This window comes from Rhinopithecus bieti, unplaced genomic scaffold, assembly GCF_001698545.2.
Source record: "Rhinopithecus bieti isolate Rb0 unplaced genomic scaffold, ASM169854v2 scaffold_7681, whole genome shotgun sequence".
Classification (NCBI taxonomy): Eukaryota; Metazoa; Chordata; class Mammalia; order Primates; family Cercopithecidae; genus Rhinopithecus; species Rhinopithecus bieti.
The window spans coordinates 6,922,346-6,941,298 of record NW_016806571.1 but is presented as its reverse complement, the minus strand read 5'-3'; the positions used below and the strand labels follow the sequence as shown (position 1 = coordinate 6,941,298).

Here is an 18,953-nt window from a genome sequence, read left to right as displayed (position 1 = left end):
CCTGCCTCAGCCTCCCGAGTAGCTGGGACTACAGGCGCCCGTCACCACGCCCGGCTAGTTTTTTGTATTTTTTAGTAGAGACAGGGTTTCACCATGTTAGCCAGGATAGTCTTGATCTCCTGACCTCGTGACCCACCCGTCTCGGCCTCCCAAAGTGCTGGGATTACAGGCTTGAGCCACCGCACCCGGCCGGGATAATTCAATTTTTAAGCAAAATATAAAGTATTGTGATATTTATAATGTATATAATGTGTGTTCTGTATAAACTGATTCTGAAGGCATTTCAAAGCAAAAGATTCCAAAAACGGTTGTGCAAGAACAGTACATAGTTTTACAGGGTAATCACCTTGAGAGTCAACACCGTGTCACACGTCTCAACTCTGATTTCTATGGACTGGTTTCTTTTTGTTTCTTGGTTTTACGCTCATTAGTTGGTATCGCATAAAAATTCCTTATGGGGGCCTACATGACCCCGCATGACCAGGCCGGTGCCTTACTCTCCAATTCTGTCTCCTTCCACTCTGCCATCAATCACTTTGCCCCTCAGCCACAAAGGCCTTCCATTAATTCTTAGGATACACCAAGATCTTCCCCCAACACTGTGCCTTTAGTTTTCTGGTTTTTTTCCTGGAACACTTCTTCCCAGGCTCTTCTCACAGCCAGCCTCTTCTGATTCTCCGAATGACCACCCCATCTAAAGCAGCTGCCTTGGCCCCATTGTTCTCTATCACAGCACCCTGTTTCTTTCTTCCACAGAATTCATTATGACCTGTTTGTGCTTTGTCTATTCATTTGTTTGTTTACTGTGTTCCCTACTAGAAGATCTGTCTTCCTCACTGATACTTCCAGCATCCAGGACAGTCTCTAGCACACAAGAGGCCCTCAATAAATACTTGCTCAATAAATGCAATTATGTATGCTGCTTTTCAAGAGGATGCTGACCACAGTGTACTAACAAAGCAACTACGAAGAAAAGGGTCTAGAAATCCTGACAATGAGAAACTGGTGAAAGAACCAGAAATGTGTAGCCTAAGGAGGTTCAGACTAACTTAAAATGTTCAAACTATTTGCAAATACTTAAAGGCTATCCTATAAAAGAATTTGTCCCATGTATCAAACTAGAATTGGCCAAAATTTCAGGGAGATCAATTCTGAGTCAATATACAAACACAGTTTTATTACAACTAAAGCTTTTTGACAATAAAACTGATTATTTTGTTAGTTTCCCACTATTGAAGACATGCAAGAGGTTAAATGGTTATCTAACAGAGATCCTGAAAATACAATTTCTACACAGGAAGGTGAGTAGGGAAAGGTTCATAAGAGTCTACAAACCTGTAATTCTAAGACTACAATTTTTTTTTTTTTTGAGACAAAGTCTCACTCTGTGGCCCAGGCTGGAGTGCAGTGGTGCGATCTCAGCACACTGCAAACTCTGCCTCCTTGTTCAAGTGATTCTCCTGCCTCAGCCTCCTGAGTAGCTGACGTTATAGGTGCGCACCACCATGCCTGGCTAATTTTTGCATTTTTAGTAGAGATGGGGTTTCAATGTTTAATTTCAGTTACACAAAGGGTCAATATCCATTATCACCTTTCATTCAATGTATTTATCCAACAATCATTGAGCAACTAATAACAAATGACTATATTAACCTTTCTGAGATAAACAAAAATAAAATATGATTGTTCTCCATCCCAAAGCGCTACAATATAGGAATGAAAATAAGACAATTAGAAGTCAAGATGGAGTGAGACAAGTATCATACATAAGGGACAATGCACAAGGTTCAAAGTTTCCCCTGCGTAACTGATTTTGTTGTATCTGAAAACAAGCCCAGTCAATTATTGCAAAACCTGCAAATAACTCCCAAGATCAAGGTACAGGTTTTATATGATACTTCTGATAACTGGTCTGGGTAAGTTGGGATAGAATCTGAATACAACAACAACAACAAAAGATACTTGGAGATGAGGAATTACTGTACTACAATGAGTATGACTAAAAGGACAAATTCTCAATCCAATAACTTTATATCTACTAATATTTAAAATTTGTATTATCTCTACCTCCAAAGACAATTTGAAATGGTGAACCAACATTTTACTTGAAAAACTCTAAATTGGAAATTTAACAATTCTATCAAATTTGTCTCCTGGTTCTCTTTTATTATGGTTCTGGAGAAATAAGCCTAAATAGATGAAAAGTGGAATGCTTCTAAATCAACGTTTTACAGAGGAGATGTAAATGGACCAATTTAAATGTTAACCAATCTCATTTCACATTCCAGGGAAGGGTCTCTTACCCTCTTTGCCTAAGTACATAGATTTTTTAGCACGTCAGTTTATTTAACCAAAATAAATACATCAATAACAGAAGAATGCTAGATGGCTAAGCACCATTGCATTCTAAAAATAAAGTCCTCTAAATCCATCATGATGCTTAAAATGAACATTTTAACATAATATAAATGCTGACAGCAGAAATAAAGCATTTAGCTTAAGAAGCAGAAAAAGCAATAAGCAATTGTATTTTTGAAAAGGAAAACGTGAGCAATTTTATGAGAACCACAAAAATGGTTCTAAGAAAAACTATGAGTACAAAAAAGGCATAACAGAGAAGTTACCAGTTCACAGAAAATAAGCACAGCTACTTCACATACCACAGTCTGAAGGCATTGGTGCTGCAGAAATGGAAAAGATAACTGGGGTATCAGAAGCAGAAAATATAAATGGGTATCTTCCAAACAAAGGATTTCCTTCTAATGGAAAATCTGGAAGGTCCTCTATGGTCATCTTCTAGAAAGCCACCTATAATAAAAAAGAAAAAAAAAAGTGTTTCTACTTTATTTGTATGCAACTTACAATGACTGCCTTCAATCACAAAAAGCCTAAAAGTTCTTTGATGTCAAATCTGCTGACATTTTCAGCAAGGATCTTTTATGAAAGGGAAATATTCCTTTTGGCAAAACTGTTGTTAAAAGGTATACATTGCTTCACACCGCCTCTTATACAGTCGGCAGCACATGTAATCTTTCTAGACAAAGCTCAAGAGGAATAAGCTATAATAGGTGAAAACACTTTTTAAATGCTGAGCTAATCTAAATGGGTGAAATCCTCCTACTCATGTAAGAAACAAAGGCATATTAACCCTTGTAGATGAATCTTTAACTTCCCACGATGCTGGCACAAGTCACATCATTTGTCATCCAATAGCTCATGCCATGTGCTCATCACATGAAAATAATCTACCTTAAAATGTTTCCATTATTTTCTATCCCAGAAAACTTTACTGAAAATTAATCACGTCACTCTTACAAAATCTAAGAGTTTACTAAGACTGTTCGACTTAACAAGGTCCGAGGGTCTGTGAGTTCCATCTTGGCTGAAGTCAGAAGCCATGCCTTTTAAAGCACAGGGCTTATATTACCTCTTTTTCTATTTCTATTCTAAACATGAATGCTTAGAATAAACTTGTTCTAAATTAGACTTTGTACTACATCCTAGCCTACATCTCAGAAATGATGTAGAAAGCAGAGAAACTGCTAATATAAACCAAACTTATGAAGCTAAAAGCCTTCCAGTTCCTTTTGTATCAGATCTTTACAATCTGAAGTATCATGAATCCCTGTTTTTAAAATGTAAGCAAAAAAATATAAAACTAAATTAAAAATGAGTTTAGATTGTTTCCGTAGAAAGCATAGAAAATAGGTAATCCATAGCTTGATCTGGTAATAGATAACACGATACTAGCTATTACTTAATGTGTGCTCTGTTCTACTTAACCAACCCTGTGTCTAACATAACTATCCTTACCATCAGTGCCCCAGTACAATAAAACAGTCATTTCATTGAGCTCACTGTTGTCTTCCCAACTTGATTCATGTTTTCTTAATACTGGCAGGAACTGGTAAAAAGTAGGAGGCTTACTTTTTCCTCAAAAATCATATGCTTCTATGGACATAGATCTTAGGTAACCTAATCCAGTTGTCACTATTTTAAGATATTCACATTTTCTTGGATGCTAAAATTACTTACCACCGAATACTCAGAAGCATTTTGACATTAACCTTGCCACATAAATAGGAAAATGACAAGTTCATGGAATTAGTGTTATATAGCAATGGTGATCTTCCTCAAATGCTATCAATTCCAAACAGTAGTAAGTATTTATTAAGGAACCACTACATACAGGGCACTCTTCTAGATGTTTCAGCGAATATGAAAATGAGTTAACAGATGGTCCGTGCTTGTTAGGTAGCTTACAATCTATTAAGGTGAATAAAATATCACTAATAACCATAGATTATGAGGCAGAATGGGATCTGCTCCATCACATAAGTACCAGGAACATTTGCAATGGGAGCTTCTAAGAATCATAAATGGTGAAGAAGGTATCATCTGCGATGAGTCTGGAATGATGAATAGGTATAAATGTAAAAGGGAATCCCATTAAAGGAACAGTAGGGCTGGAACTTGGGATATGGCTAGGAAAACAGTCAGAGGTGAGGCTGTAAGGGCTTTTTAGGGCTATACTGAGGACCAAATGCCTAATCACAGACCAAACCACTTACTTTCATGAGCACTGGGAAACAACTGATTTTTTTTAAAAGAGAATAGCATAATTAAAGCTGTTTTAGGAAAATTAATCTGACTATAATCACGGTTTGGGACTCAGACATGTTTTTATACTCTTAAAAGTGACTCAGTGGCTATCTGTCTGAGTCGGTTAAGAGGAGTCACCACATGACTTCCCTTTCAAAGGGTGGAGTTTCTCATTCAAAAAAAAATGTTTTAAGTGATCCCCAGAGCACCTTTCATATCCTTGTAAACTGTTGAGATCCTCAAAGATATGAACTGTATCTTACACAACTATCAGTTACCACAGGGGCTAGAATAGTGTGTTACACATATTTAATAGTCAAAGCTTAGATTCAAAGGGGAAAGAACATTCATGCAATCAGATGTAACCAGCTTCATTCTTTTACATATTAGATACTTCAAGTCCAGAGAAGCTACAATATTACCTGACCAATGCAGTGAACATTCTTTGTATTTTGTCTTTGTTGCGTTTTTCCCTAGTTACATTTCCTTATCTTCATGAAAAACTTAACATTCTACCTTTTGTCCTACCAAAGGAAACTATGTACCCCTATAAACTTCCTATAGTCTCAGATTCATTTCCTAAAAGCAATTCCTGGATCCGAAGACCTATGACACCTGGACTCTTGGTCATGTGTCTAAGTAGACTGATCTGGACTGAGTACATACTTTCATTCCAAATCTGACTATGGTTAACTGGTGATAACTGATTATAAAGTAAGCCTAAAAAAAAAAAAAAAAAAAATTGGCCCTGCCAGGCACGGTGGCTCACACCTGTAATCCCAGCACTTTGGCAGGCCAGGGCAGGTGGATCACCCAAGGTCAGGAGTTCGAGACCAGCCTGACCAACATGCCAAAATCCCATCTCCACTAAAAATACAAAAAATTAGCCAGGCGTGGTGGCGGGCACCTGTAATCCCATACTGAGGAGGCTGAGGCAGGAGAATCGCTTGAACCCGGGAGGCGGAGATTGCAGTAAGCCGAGATCGCGCCACTGCAGTCCAGCCTGGGCAAGAAGAGCAAACCTCCGTCTCAAAAAAAAAAAAAAAAAAAAATTGGCCCTAATCAACTGTCTACAAAACAGGTGCTTCTGATACTAACAATAGCTAGAATCAAATTCCCCAAACTCTGATTTCTACAGGAATTTCATCCTACTCATCACTCCAAGTTAGCTATTAGCAAAAGCATCTTACATAACATGGCTCAAACACCTTGTGATTTTTTTTTTTCAAGATTCCTTGGTCCATGCTTTAACACACAGCAGTAATAAATGGGGATGTCCACTAGCATCTTCAGGCTGGTTCAGGACTGTCTAGACCCCATGAAAGAATCTTACTGAAGTCAGGAGACTTCAGATTTGAGATATGGTTCAAGAGCATCCTTGAGTTGTTCAACTAATAGGAGACCGAAGCTGTGTCCACTTTAGCTGGAATCATGAGGCCCTTTCAATTTCCTATAATACTTTGTTATGAGTCATCATTCTCCTGAGATTCCAATCTCACCACGTAAGCATTTAAAGCATAACTTCCATGATCCGTTTATTTGCTACCTACATAAAATCTGTACAATCTACTAAACAGGTATTTACAGTATTGGACACTTAGCTGGCCCTAGAGATAATTCAAAATTGAAATACCTGCCCTGAAAAATCTCTTTATGCATTCAACAAATATTTATTCAGTTTTTCTTACTAAGTTCTAAGCTACGCAACGGTAAGGAAACCAGATCTGTCCTTGCCTTCATGTAGATTACAGCCTAGTGCTGACTCCTACCAGAAAGCTGAAAGTAGTAAGTGCTATGACCAAGGAGAGCCGAGTCCTATGAGAGCACAGATTCAAGAGGGTCAACGAAGGCTTCGTGGAGACTAATAAGTTAAAGCTGTGGCGTCTGACCAGCCAACTACTAGCCACATGTGACTATTTAAATTAATTTAAAAATTGGCCAGGTGCAGTGGCTCACGCCTGTAATCCCAACACTTGGGGAGGCCAAGATGGGCAGATCACCTCAGGTCAGGAGTTTGAGACCACCCTGGCCAATAAGGTGAAACCCCACAGCAAAAATTAACAGGGTGTGGTGGCAGGTGCCTGTAATCCCAGCAAACTGGGAGACTCAGGCAGGAGAATTGCTTGAACCTGGGAGGCAGAGGTTGCAGTGGGCCGAGATCAGGCCACTGCACTCCAGCCTGGGCAACAGAGCGAGACTCTGTCTCAAAAAAAAAAAAAAAAAAAAAGAGAGAGAAAAGGAAAAGAAAATTCAAAAAAATTAAAATTTCAGTTCTTCCACTGCTCTAGCCCCATTCATGTGCTCAAAAGCTATATGTGGCTAGTGCTACCATATTGGGCAAGGCAAAAAGAACATGTTCCTGGTCTCCTAAAGCTCTTCTAAACACCACTGAAGAAAAACAGTGCAGATCACTCTCCAGAAGAGAAAACAATATGCAAATGCCTGAAACAAGACACAAATAATGGTTAACACACTAAAGCAAGCCCATAGCTCCATAGTTCATTATAAATAATTAACAAGGGAGCAGTAAGCCTAAAAGTAACCAGAGTTTGTAGGTTTGAACAGGGAGAAAGAGTGAAGTTGGTTTTATATAAAGATCACTAGTTTCAAACACGTGTCAAAATTGGAGTTGTCATAAGCAATAAAAGACAACACAGGTCACTTTTTTAAAAGCCCTTCCGGGTGGGACTGTATGTGGTCAACACAAAACGTCTGAAATGAATCCTACAAGTAGTATACCATGGGCTAAATCTTCTACAAAACAGAAGTAAACACATTCCATGCATAGCAAGACTCAATCTTACAGTCCAGATAGTCAGTATCAGATGAAAGCATTTAAAAAATGCATCATATTTACAATAACAAAATAAGCTGGAACCAGGATGGTTCTCCAACATAAAAACGCAGACCAACTAGACTCCAGCAGGTTCAAGTCTCTGCTTTCCTCCCTAGTTGCTCCATGCCCCGCACCACCCGATCCTGTGCTGTTTAGACGACTCACTTTAAATTATGCACAAGATTCACAAACAACAAACGTCAAAGTGAAAGTGAAGTACAATTTAAGTGCTGGCGGATGTTCCTAAGGAGGAAGGTGTTTACTGAAATCTTTCAAAGGTGCCGTTTTACACGATGACGGTGCTACAATATGAACACAGTCTAGTATCTCAGAACATACAGCAAGTTACTGTTCCATAAGAACATCATCCTCTGATCTATATCAAAACACTGTCTCAGAACAGAGTTGAAAACCAGTGTCTGGATGACGTGAACAGCCTGACATCTAATTCAAAGCGCTACCATCATAAGCCGTGAACGGAATCCTTAAGGATGCGGGCTCAGCTCCAGCGCTCCTTCCAACTTCCCCTCCCAGGTGCAGCTGGTTCAGAATTAAGGGATCTCAGGTAGCCAAGGACTGCAATGACAGCCATTTGGTTTAACTTTGAAGACCCACGGGCCAAAGGTTTCTCGACAATTTAATGCGCAAGGGGAGTCAAGAGAGAAATGGGAAGAGGCCGCGTTGGAAAGCCACTGCGCGTGCGGGGACTCCCAGGGCGGCCGCGGCGGTCGTGGGCCAGAGCCCAGCTCCGCCGCCGGGTCCCGCACACCCCACGCCCCTCATCTAAAGTTGGGCCGTCGGTCAGCGACCGCCACGAGGAGCCCACATCCCCGCCGGGTGGGCCGCACCGCCCCGAGAAGGCCTCCCCGCGGTCGGTGACACCGGTGCCCACGGGAGGCGGCCGCAGGGCTTCCACAGCCCCCAGCACCTCTGCGCGACCCTCCCGGGGCCACCGACCTCCCCGCGGGCCCCTAGGGCCGCCCACCCCGGCCCTGACCCCGCCGCCGCGCCTGCCGCGCCGGGGGCCGGCGCCCCCGGCCCACCTGCCTCCTCCGGGTCCTCTCGGAAGGGCCGGCCCTGGGGACGCGGGCGGCGGAGGAGGCCGAGAGGCGCGGCTCCCCGCCGGCGCTGTCTCGTGGCCCCGCCCACCGGACCTCCCCGGCCGCCGCCGCTCGGGATCCCGGCCACCGCCTGCCTTCCCCACGCGGGGTGGGGGGCCGCGCGCGCAGTGCAGGCGGCCGGGCGGCGCCGCAGGCCTCGGCCTCGGCCTGCGCACCGCGCACGCGCCGGGAACTCGGTGGGACGGAGGAGGGAGTGCGCGCCTGCGCTGGCTCGCCTCGCGCCCGCGCCCCCGCACTCCCCAACGGGCAGAAGATCCGGCGCACGCGGGCCCGCGACCCCGGCTAGCAGCGTCTGCGAGGTGTCGCAGTGTTACCTCCCCCGCTGCGAAGCCAGGCGGCCCCGGCACGCCGTACGTGCTCACCGCCTTCACAGCGCTCAGCCTCGCGGCCTCACGTCTCTGCCCTGCGGCTCTCCCACCAGCTGCTCGGGCCAGGGACCACGTCTTACCCGTCTTGGGCTCCCCAGAGTCCAGCCGAGCGTGGTGGAGAGTATATCCACCAGTTCCCTGCTGGCAGGGCTTGCTGTAAAAGGCCTAATCCATGCTACCACCCACGTTGAGCAATTAGTTCATATCTCTTGCGGCTTTGCTGCCTCTTCACCCACCTTCTCTCCTGACCCCCTTTCTCCGTCTCCCAAGGACCTGACAGGGTGAACTGTGCACCTAAAGTCGTAAACTCTTGACAGCCTGTCATCTGGTAGCAAGAAAGCGTTACTGGATACATAGTCAGTCCCCTTAATGAGGAGACCTAGTAAGACCATGACCGAGGTTGGAAACATGGAGTCAACAGTTACATCGTATCAGCTGTCTCTGAGGCCTACTGCGGCTGCTTCACAGAGGCTGTACTTCTGTGTTCAGTGCGCACAGTGCCTAGCAGGAACAGATGTTCAATGAACGTCTGTCATTGTCTCTGCAAGAGCAGAGGTAAGCGCTCACCGCACCCCAGAGCATCTTTTCCTGTTAGAATCATTGATTCCAGGGACTGGGAAAAGCCCCCTTCCCAGTTGCCTGAATCCTCCTTACAGTGTCTTCCCACCAAGAGGTGGTTTAACACCTCGCGGTGTAACAAGGCGCTCATTACCTTTTAAGGCAGTCATTTAATCTTTGATCAGCCTTTTGGAAAATTTCTTTCTACCTTAGAAGCTAAAATCCAGCTCCCTGCATCTCCCCATCATTGGATTTTGTTTCTGCCCTGGGAATTCTTAAGTCTGACTCCAATTTATCCAAGACACGCATTACCTGTCCCTTAGGCTACTCCTGATATGACATGGTCACAATCCCACTCACCAGCATGTTGAGGGATTCTCTTGGATGCATCCCAGCTTGTCCAGAGCTCTCTTAAATGTGATTATCAGGAATGAGTGGGCGGCCTGCCAAGTGCGGAGAGGAAAGAGACTGCCACCTCTTCTTAGGTCCTATGCTTGTGTTAACAAAAATTCACCACATCAAAATAGTTGCTAGGAGCAGTCACATCACATTGTTGAATCGGGTGCAGCACACTGTTGACTAAAACCCACAATATTTAAATATATGACCATCCCCGACCCTGGTCAGCTGCCAGTTTCTCTGGCTCTGCAGGCTCAGCATCTGCCAGTGCTCTCAGAGATAATGTAACACAGATACTTCCTCCTCCCTCTGAAGAGTCCGCCTCCCTTTCCCTGCTTTCATCATACCCTCTTCTTGTCTGACCCACCCATCTCTTTAGCTGGTTAAAAGAAAGGCAATCTGCCCTTGGTTGGCTTCAAGTACCTATAAATGAGGCCGATTGTCATTGAACCTCAGAAAGTCATAAAGATCTGTGTGTAACAGAGGAGCTACTGGTGAAGTTTCCAAAGGTATACAGTTCACTTTTACTGGTGATTTAAATTATCCCTCTGAAATACCACTATTAGTCAGTGATAAGGTATGGCCAAGTTGTTATTAGCTATAATAAAGATCTCTGTTAGAACCAGTCAGGCCACTGGCTTTATCTGCTACACCCAAACACCGTATGATACATAGGCAAATTCCCAGGATACCAAGCCACCAGTCTCCCACTCACTTAGTTGCCTTTGTTCAAAAATCTGACGTTACTCCTTTACACCATCATCAAGAATGCAAGTGCTTGTTGGAGTCATGCTTCCTAGAGTACCTCATGACATACAAGCTTTAGAACCAGGTATTGCCCAGTTAACAAGAGTGAGACTGGACAATGATATGCGGCCAGAACTTGGAGCTTGAACTATTCATTGGGGTGGGAAGGCACATGGGGATGTGGACCAACTGTAGCTGCTGAGAGTCAATTTTATGTGGAGACACAAAGTTCCTGAAAAGTGTAGCAATAATCCACAGTGTCAGGAGGTGATCAACTTACTGGTCAACATTACTGTGTGGAGAAGGGGCATTACTCACTGACCACTGTAAAGGCACTTGACCTATGGAGATCTTACTTGTCTTCACTTTACAAATGAAGAAACAGACTCTGGGAGGCTGCGTGACTTGCTCCATGTAGCCAGGGGCAGAAATAAGATTCAAACCTAAGTCTGTCTGATCTGAAGGCCTATGTTGATTCACTACTTTGCTAACCTACACAGGCTGTCTTTGGGGACATTAAACACCCAGAATGGCTGCATAGAGTAGCATTCCGAAATTCAGACACTCGGCAGCAGGGAGATCTGTCAGCAGCTCTCAGGACCCCCACCATGATTAAAGGGTTAGAGGAAATAGCAAAAGAAGACAAGGTCACTGCTTTTACATGGACTGGATATGGGGTGGAATATTATCAGTTTCTAAATTGTGAGTGTATAGGGTCCTAGGCCCTTAGGACCATGAGAGACAACCAACTGTCAGAATTGGGGCACCAGATTGGAGTTCAACTAGCAGAAGTGCTTAAATGCAAAAGATCAGAGCACTGGGCAGAGTCCCTAAAATCTTCCTGTCTGCGATATTTACAGATATGATCATCAGCATCAAAAGCTCAACAGAATCAACAAAGTATTAGAAGTAATGTTAGCTCATCAAGGTTGCCAAGTACAAGATCAGTTTCTAAAAACCAATAGTTTTGTCTACATTAGCAGTAAGCAACTGGGAAATGTAACAGACAATAAGAAACCATTCACAATAACAATAAAATTTAACAAACTCTAAAGCATAATATCCAGGAATTAACCCAACAACTTGCAAGAACTTTAAGGAGAAAATTTTAAAACTATTTAAGGACATAAAAGATTGAATAAGTGAAGAGATAGAGCATGGATAGGATGACTTTACATTGTAAAATATCCATTTAGTCTCCAAAGTAAATATTACCACAACCAAAATTCCAGCAGAAACTAAATTTTTAGAGAACTCAACAAACTTATAAAATATATAAGGAGAAATAAATTTTAAACAGTTAAGTCAATTTTGAAAAACCGGAGAACTGCCATGCCAGATATTATGTCATTGCCACATAGTAATAAAAATATTATGGTACTGGTTTAGGAATACATAGAGCAAATAGGAAACAGAATGAAGAACTCAAGAGCAGACCTGTGTATAAATGGGACCTCCATTTACACAAAGGTGGTACCACAGATCAATAGAAAAATATCAATTATTTAGAAGATGGCATTGGGGAAACTGGCCTTAGTTTATCAAGAAAAAATAAAGTTGGGAGCCCCATGTTGTACCATATACAAAGGTGAACTCCAGATAAATGGAAGACCTACATATGATACACAAGAAAATGCAGGAGACTACCTCTATAATGTGGGTTAAGAATTTACTTCATAAAACAGGTTTGCAAAAGCACAATCCTTGAAGCAAAAAAAATTATAGGACTTGACTGCATCACAATTAAGGGTCCTGTTAAGAATACCATAGAAAAAATTAACAGATGGCTGACAGATTGGAAGAAGACATGTGGTATGTTCAAAAGCAACTAGGGATTAATATCTGAAATGCATGAGGAACTTTTCACAAATCAAAAAGAAGTCAATATAAAATATTTTTAAAAGCCAATATAAAAATGCGAAAAGTATAAGAATAGGCAATTCACAGAAGGAAAAGCCAGAATGGCAAGTAAGCATTAAAGAAATGCTCAACCCCATTCGTAATCAGAGAGTGGGAATATAAAGAGTGTGACACACCCCATAGCCACCAATATGCTGGTCTATGTTTTAAAACCAGCTCCCCAGGGAAGGAAAAGTCCTAATGTACAGTGTTTGCCAATTTCCATGGTGCAAATACTCTGGGTACTGCCAGTTTTCAGCTACCAGTGTAGCTCAAGGTCACCGAACAAGAAGTTGGGAAGAAATGTGCTTTATCAGCTCTCATGACCTGTTTTCAACACACCACTGCTTCACCCACCAGCATGGCAAAAATCAGAAAGATAATCCTAAATATTGGCAAAGATGTGGGGAAAGATGCACTGCTGATGGAAATTTAAACTGGTAAATATATTCTGCAGATCAACCTGGCAGTGTTTAGTGAAAAAAATTAGCAGTATGCTTTATGACTCAGCCATCACCCTCCTGAATATGCCTCAGAGAAACCCTTACAATGGTTCTATAAGCACTTTCTTCATGCAGTTTCCAGGAAGTCAGTTTCTCATTCACTAGGTGACCTTATTCGGTCTATGGCTTTAAATATTGACCAGGCGTGGTGGCTCATGCCTGTAATCCCAGCACTTTCAGTGGCCGAGGTGGGATCACTTGAGGCCAGGGGTTCAAGACCAATCTGGCCAACATGGTGAAACCCCGTCTCTACTAAAAATACAAAAATTAGCCGGGCATGGTAGCATGCACCTGTGGTCCCAGGTACTTGGGAGGCTGAGGCAGGAGAATTGCTGGAACTCAGGAGGTGGAGGTTGCAGTGAGCTGAGATCATGCCACGGCACTCCAGCCTAGGGGACAGAGTGAGACTCCATCTCAAATAATAATAATAAATAAACAAATATCTATTTTCATGATTCCCAAATTTCTGTCTCCAGCCCTGAACCTCAGATGTATATCCAACTGCCTACTCAACATCCATTCTACAGCGTACATATCACAAATAGAACATGTTCAAAATGCAGCCCTTCTCCATAACCTTCCCTATGTCAGTAAATGGCAACTAGTCTTTTTTTGCTCACTGGAGTCATCCTTTCTTCCTATCATATTTCTGGATTCTCCAAATTAAACTCCCTGTCTTCATTCTTCAAAAAGTTTATGATATCATTTATTGAGTAAATTCACGTACCATAGAAATCCTTACAAATCAGTAGCCACTGGAGACCCCAGGAACCTCCTACTGCTTCTACCTGGGCTTGCCCTCCTCCAATCTGTCTCCTTTGTCAAGGTTGCAGGTGGGGACTGCCTGCTGAAGTAGACCACAAACTGAAGAGGACTCCACTGAGCCACACGAGCCTTATTATCTGAATGGGGTTTCTCGTTTATGGTTGTACATTAGAATCACCTGGATATCTTTTGCAACATTAAACCCTAAAGACCCCCTCACATATTTCAATTCAATTGATCTAGCTTAGTTTCATGCTATTCTGTTTATTCTTTTTTCTCTTTTTCTTTTTCTTTTTTTTTTGAGGCAGAATCTTGTTCTGTCACCCAGGCTGGAATGCAGTGGCACGATCTCAGCTCACTGCAACCTCCGCCTCCTTGGTTCAAGCGAATCTCCTGCCTCGGCCTCCTGAGTAACTGGGATTACAGATGCACACCACCATGGCTGGCTAATTTTTGTATTTTTAGTAGAGACGTGGTTTCGCCATGACGGCCACGCTGGTCTTGAACTCCTGACCTGAAGTGATCCGCCCACCTCGGCCTCCCAAAGTGCTAGATTACAGGCATGAGCTGTCAGGCCTGGCCCTATTCTATAAATTTATTTTCTCTTTTCTTAGCCCTACTTCCTGAGAAGATACTAACAAAGGAATTTGCATGTTCCTACATGGGGCACTGCTCCCCAGACCCTCCAGTTGCTGCCACTCTCAGACATCACATGATGCAAAGTCTTCTTTATAATTACAGCTAGATTGGAGGCATATGTTCTAGTGCTCTATAACTCAGTAGGATAACTATAGTTAACAATAATATATTATGTGGTTTCAAATAGCTACAAGGAGGATATTGAATGTTCTCAACACAAAGAAACAATAAATGTTTGAGATGATGGATATGCTAATGACTGTGATATGATCACTATACATTATACATGTTGCAATATCACTGTGTACCTCATGAATATATGCAATTATTATGTATTAATTTTTAACTTTTTAAAAAAAATTTAAGTCTTCTTAAAGCCTACATAAAGGAAGATGGAATGAAAGGAATGTTACATGGCATCAGGATGAAAACTGCCACTGTGGCACAAGAACTAAGTTTTGGATACCAGCCACCCCCCAAATTTTTGACCAATAAGACACCTCCAGAAGCATCTTTGGCACAAAAATAGCATAAGCCGGTTACCACAAGGATGTCAGTCCAACAATCTTCCCAGCACACACCACTGAAACGGACTCTGACCAAGCCTCTAGAAATAACTATTATTTTATAGAAAATGTAAGCATAATAAAATCATTTTTTAAAACACTATGAGAATACAATCATCCAAGGCCAAAATGTGGGAATTTCTAACAGAGCAAATAACCCAATTCCGACAACCAAAAAGTAGCTGAGGGGAATGGTTATAGACTGGAAGAGACACGAGAGCTCCATCCACAGCCTGCAATGTCCAGACTTTCTTTGGATCTGGATTCAGACAAACAAATGTGAAAATATTTCTGAGACAAATGGGGGAAATTTAACCTGGACTGGATTTTAAATTACATTTTACAATTATGTTCATTTTGGAAGGTATGATGATCATGACATGATGGTCATGTTTCTATTAAAAATTCTCGTGTGTTAGACATCCATACTAAAGTATATATGAAAAATGTTTGGGGTCTGGGATTTGCTTTAAAGTATTCCCTTAAAAATAAATGTGTGGTGGAGGGATAGATGTAAAAAGGATGATAAAATATTGATCATTATTAAAGCTGAATGGTGGGTACGGTAGTCTTCTCTTATTGGCAGTTTCACTTTCTGTGGTTTTAGTTACCTGCCATCAACTATGGTCTGAAAATATTAAGTGGAAAATTCCAGAAGTAAACAATTCATAAGTTTTAAATTGCACACCATTCTCAGTAGCATGATGAAATCTCACGCCATCCTGCTCCCTCCTGCCTGGGATCTGAATCACCCTTTGTCCAGGGCCTCCACACTGTACATGCTCCTTATCCATTAGTCAGTTCGTAGCCAGCCCAGTGATCAGATCCACTGTCAAGCCATCACAGTGCTTGTGTTCAAGTAACTCCTGTTCTGCTTAATGATGGTCACAAAGCACAAAAATAGTGATGCTGGTAAAATTGTTATATTTCATCATTATTATTAATCTCTTCCTGTGCCTAATTTACAAATTAAACTTTATCATAGGTATGCAAGTTTAGGAAAAAACATAGTACATATAGGATTTGGTTCATGCATCCACTGGGAATCTTAGAACATATCCCCTGTGGATAAGGAGGTGGGGGACTACTATATATTATTCTTTCTTCTTTTTAGCAATTTGAAATGTTTTCCATAATAGAAAACTTTTTTAAAAAAAAGAAAAAAGAAACTCCAAGAGGGCAGGAATTGTCATCTATTTCTGTCACTGCTATATCCTAAGTACCTAGAATAGTATCTAGCACATAGTACTAATTCAGTAAATGTGTGTTGATTGAATGGGCCAGGGTTTTTCAAGAGTTCAGTCTCAGAGTCAGGTGCAGCAGCATGTGCTTGTAGTCTCAGCTACTTGGGAGGCTGAGACAGGAGGCTCACTCGAGCCCAGGAGATAGAGGATGCAGTGAGCTGTGACTGTGCCTGTGAATAGCCACTGCACTCCAGCCTGGGCAGCATAGTGAGACCCCATCTCTAAAAAAAATTTCAGTCTCAGCCAGGCGCGGTGGCTCATGCCTATAATCCCAGCACTTTGGGAGGCTGAGGCAGGTGGATCTCAAGGTCAGGAGTTAGAGACCAGACTGACCAACATAGTGAAACCCCGTCTCTACTAAAAAATACAAAAAAATTAGCAGTGCGTGGTGACAGGCACCTGTAGTCCCAGCTACTCAGGAGGCTGAGGCAGAACTGCATGAACCCAGGAGGCGGAGCTTGCAGTGAGCCAAGGTTGCGCCACTGCACTCCAGCCTGGGCGACAGAGCAAGACTCCATCAAAAAAATAAATAAACAAAAATTTAAAAAATTTAAAAAAGATAGACTATCATGTTCCAGGAATTTAGAAATCACACAGAAGCTGCCTTTGTATCACATGCACACACACAGGAAAATCTGAGGTGTTTACATATTACTAAAGTACCACTGAGTTGTCTTTCCGACAGCTGTTTACAAAACCAATCCACTCTCATCCCAGTTGGCTGCTGTAAACCATCAGAAGCTTTAATAACATCTTGATTAGGAGTTGAGAAAATGTCAGACCCACTGGAGCTGCCACAGAGTAGGTAGAAAGCAGCTTGCACCTTGTCAACAATGGATCAGATGACTCACCTCGCCAAAGAAAGCCACTGACAGACTAATTAGCTGGTACTAAGTCATGAGAAAGTCTCCTTTGTGACAAAAGCGGCATTCATAATAAGATTGTTTCTGACATTCCCCACCTAATCATATTTGAAACAGTAGGGGATAGTTAAGGTAAAAAATAAATGAGAATTGCTTTTTGAATTCACATCGAGTTCAACACAAGAAGAATAAGCTATTGTCTAACTTTTTAAGGTCCATCAAAATATATCATGCAATAGCTTTATCATCATCAAGATCATCACAACCAGAAGGCACTGGGTGGCACTTACAAGGGCAACAGTTTGCATACTGACCCATCAAATCATTAGCAATATGTTGAGTGCCTTCTACTTGAAAAGCAGTATGGAAGCTGGAATCAAGTGCAAGATTCACTCCTTGTTTCCTAGTAAAATAGAGAGTGTCATGGTTGCAAGGGGTGGGGAACCTGAATTGGAACCCCAGAATCACCTCTCTCTGCAACCCTAGCAAGCCTCTTAACCTCCCTGAGCCTCAGTTGGTTCCTCTGTAAAGTGAGATGAGGAATACCTGCCTCCAAGAGTCATACAAGCCTGACTCAAAGTGAGTGCTCAATGAATAGCTGTGATCATAAGACAAGCATGAGAACAGAAACCACTCACCCACCCACCAAAGAACAGTGCCAGTACTGGGTTTTCTCAAGATGGAAAACACATTGCAGGATGGGGTGGTCAGGAAAGTCTTCAAGGAAAAGACATATTTTGAGCTAAGTGAGGAGGGTAATGAGATCTAATTATGGAAATAAGGAGCTAGCATTTACTGAGTACTTAAACTATGTGATGTGCATTGTTCTAAGTACTTTCATTCTTTGACTCCTATAAGATAAATATCATTTTGGTTTCATTTTTTTCCAGTTGGAGAAATCAGGTCATAGAGCAGTTAAGTAACTTATCCAAGATCACATAGCAAATAGAAGAACCAAGATTTCACCCATGCAGTCTAGATCCGAAGATTAAATGCTCTGTCTCAAAAAACAAACAAGCATAGATTAAATGCTAAACCACAATACCTTGCAAGAACAAAATATTAAGAGGCAGAAAAGTTCAGTGTGTATTTAGATGATGGTAATCGAAGAGCCTGTCTGTGTCAGTCCATTCAGGCTGCTGTCACAGAATACCATAGACCAAGTGGCTTATAAACAACAGAGATTTATTTCTCATGGTTCTAGACTCTGGGAAGCCCAAGATCAAGGCACTGGCAGATTCAGTGGCTGGTAAGGGCCCTCTGCCTGGTACACAGACAGCCATTTCTCAGTGTAGCCTCACATGGGGGAAGGAAAAAGGAGCTCTCTGAAGTCTCTTTTATAAAGACACTTAATTCCAAAGGCCCCGCCTCCAAAAACCCCTCACAATGGGGACTAGGTTTCAACATGATTTGGGGGTACACAAACATTTAGTCCCTAGCAGTCTAGCTGGAGTAGACCCATGGTAAGACACTGGCTGATGATGAGCTAGAAAGGCAGGTTGGAGCCAGACTAGGCCAAGAATGGCCTTGAATGTCACACTGAGGTGGAGAGGCCGTCCTCTGGGGACAAGGAAAAGCCAGCATGGGTTTCTAAAGAGAGAAAGACTGAGGAGTCTGTCAGCAAGGTTCAAATGGAAACTCTTGCCTAACCTTTGTGCCCCATGTCTGTTACATTCTCTTAAAGAAAAAATCTGCAAAACCCCATCAGTACGTCACCATCATCAAAGACCAGAGGCAGATAAAACCACAAAGATGGGGAAGAAGCAGGGCAGAAAAGCTGGAAATTCAAAAAATAAGAGCACATCTCCCCCTGCAAAGGAGCGCAGCTCATCGTCAGCAACAG

General features: G+C 42.3%; 1 protein-coding gene across 9 annotated transcripts in view; it reads right to left on the bottom strand.

Annotated features, from left to right (window-relative positions):
• The window catches only part of CLIP4 (CAP-Gly domain containing linker protein family member 4), a 98,933-nt gene that overhangs the window by 68,126 nt on the left and 11,854 nt on the right, over nt 1-18,953 (bottom strand). For 5 of the 9 annotated variants that reach the window (XM_017877030.1, XM_017877031.1, XM_017877026.1 and 2 more), the window contains exons 2-3: nt 9,846-10,064; nt 2,661-2,808 (exon numbers count right to left, since the gene is read on the bottom strand). The exons of 1 other annotated variant lie outside the window; for it this stretch is intronic. In XM_017877030.1, coding sequence (XP_017732519.1) covers nt 2,661-2,793 — 133 coding nt within the window. In that variant the 5' untranslated portion in view covers nt 2,794-2,808; nt 9,846-10,064. Of the gene's footprint in view, nt 1-2,660; nt 2,809-8,481; nt 8,733-9,845; nt 10,065-18,953 lie in introns of those variants that run through there. 3 more of the 9 variants (XM_017877029.1, XM_017877028.1, XM_017877027.1) reach the window with 3 other exon arrangements.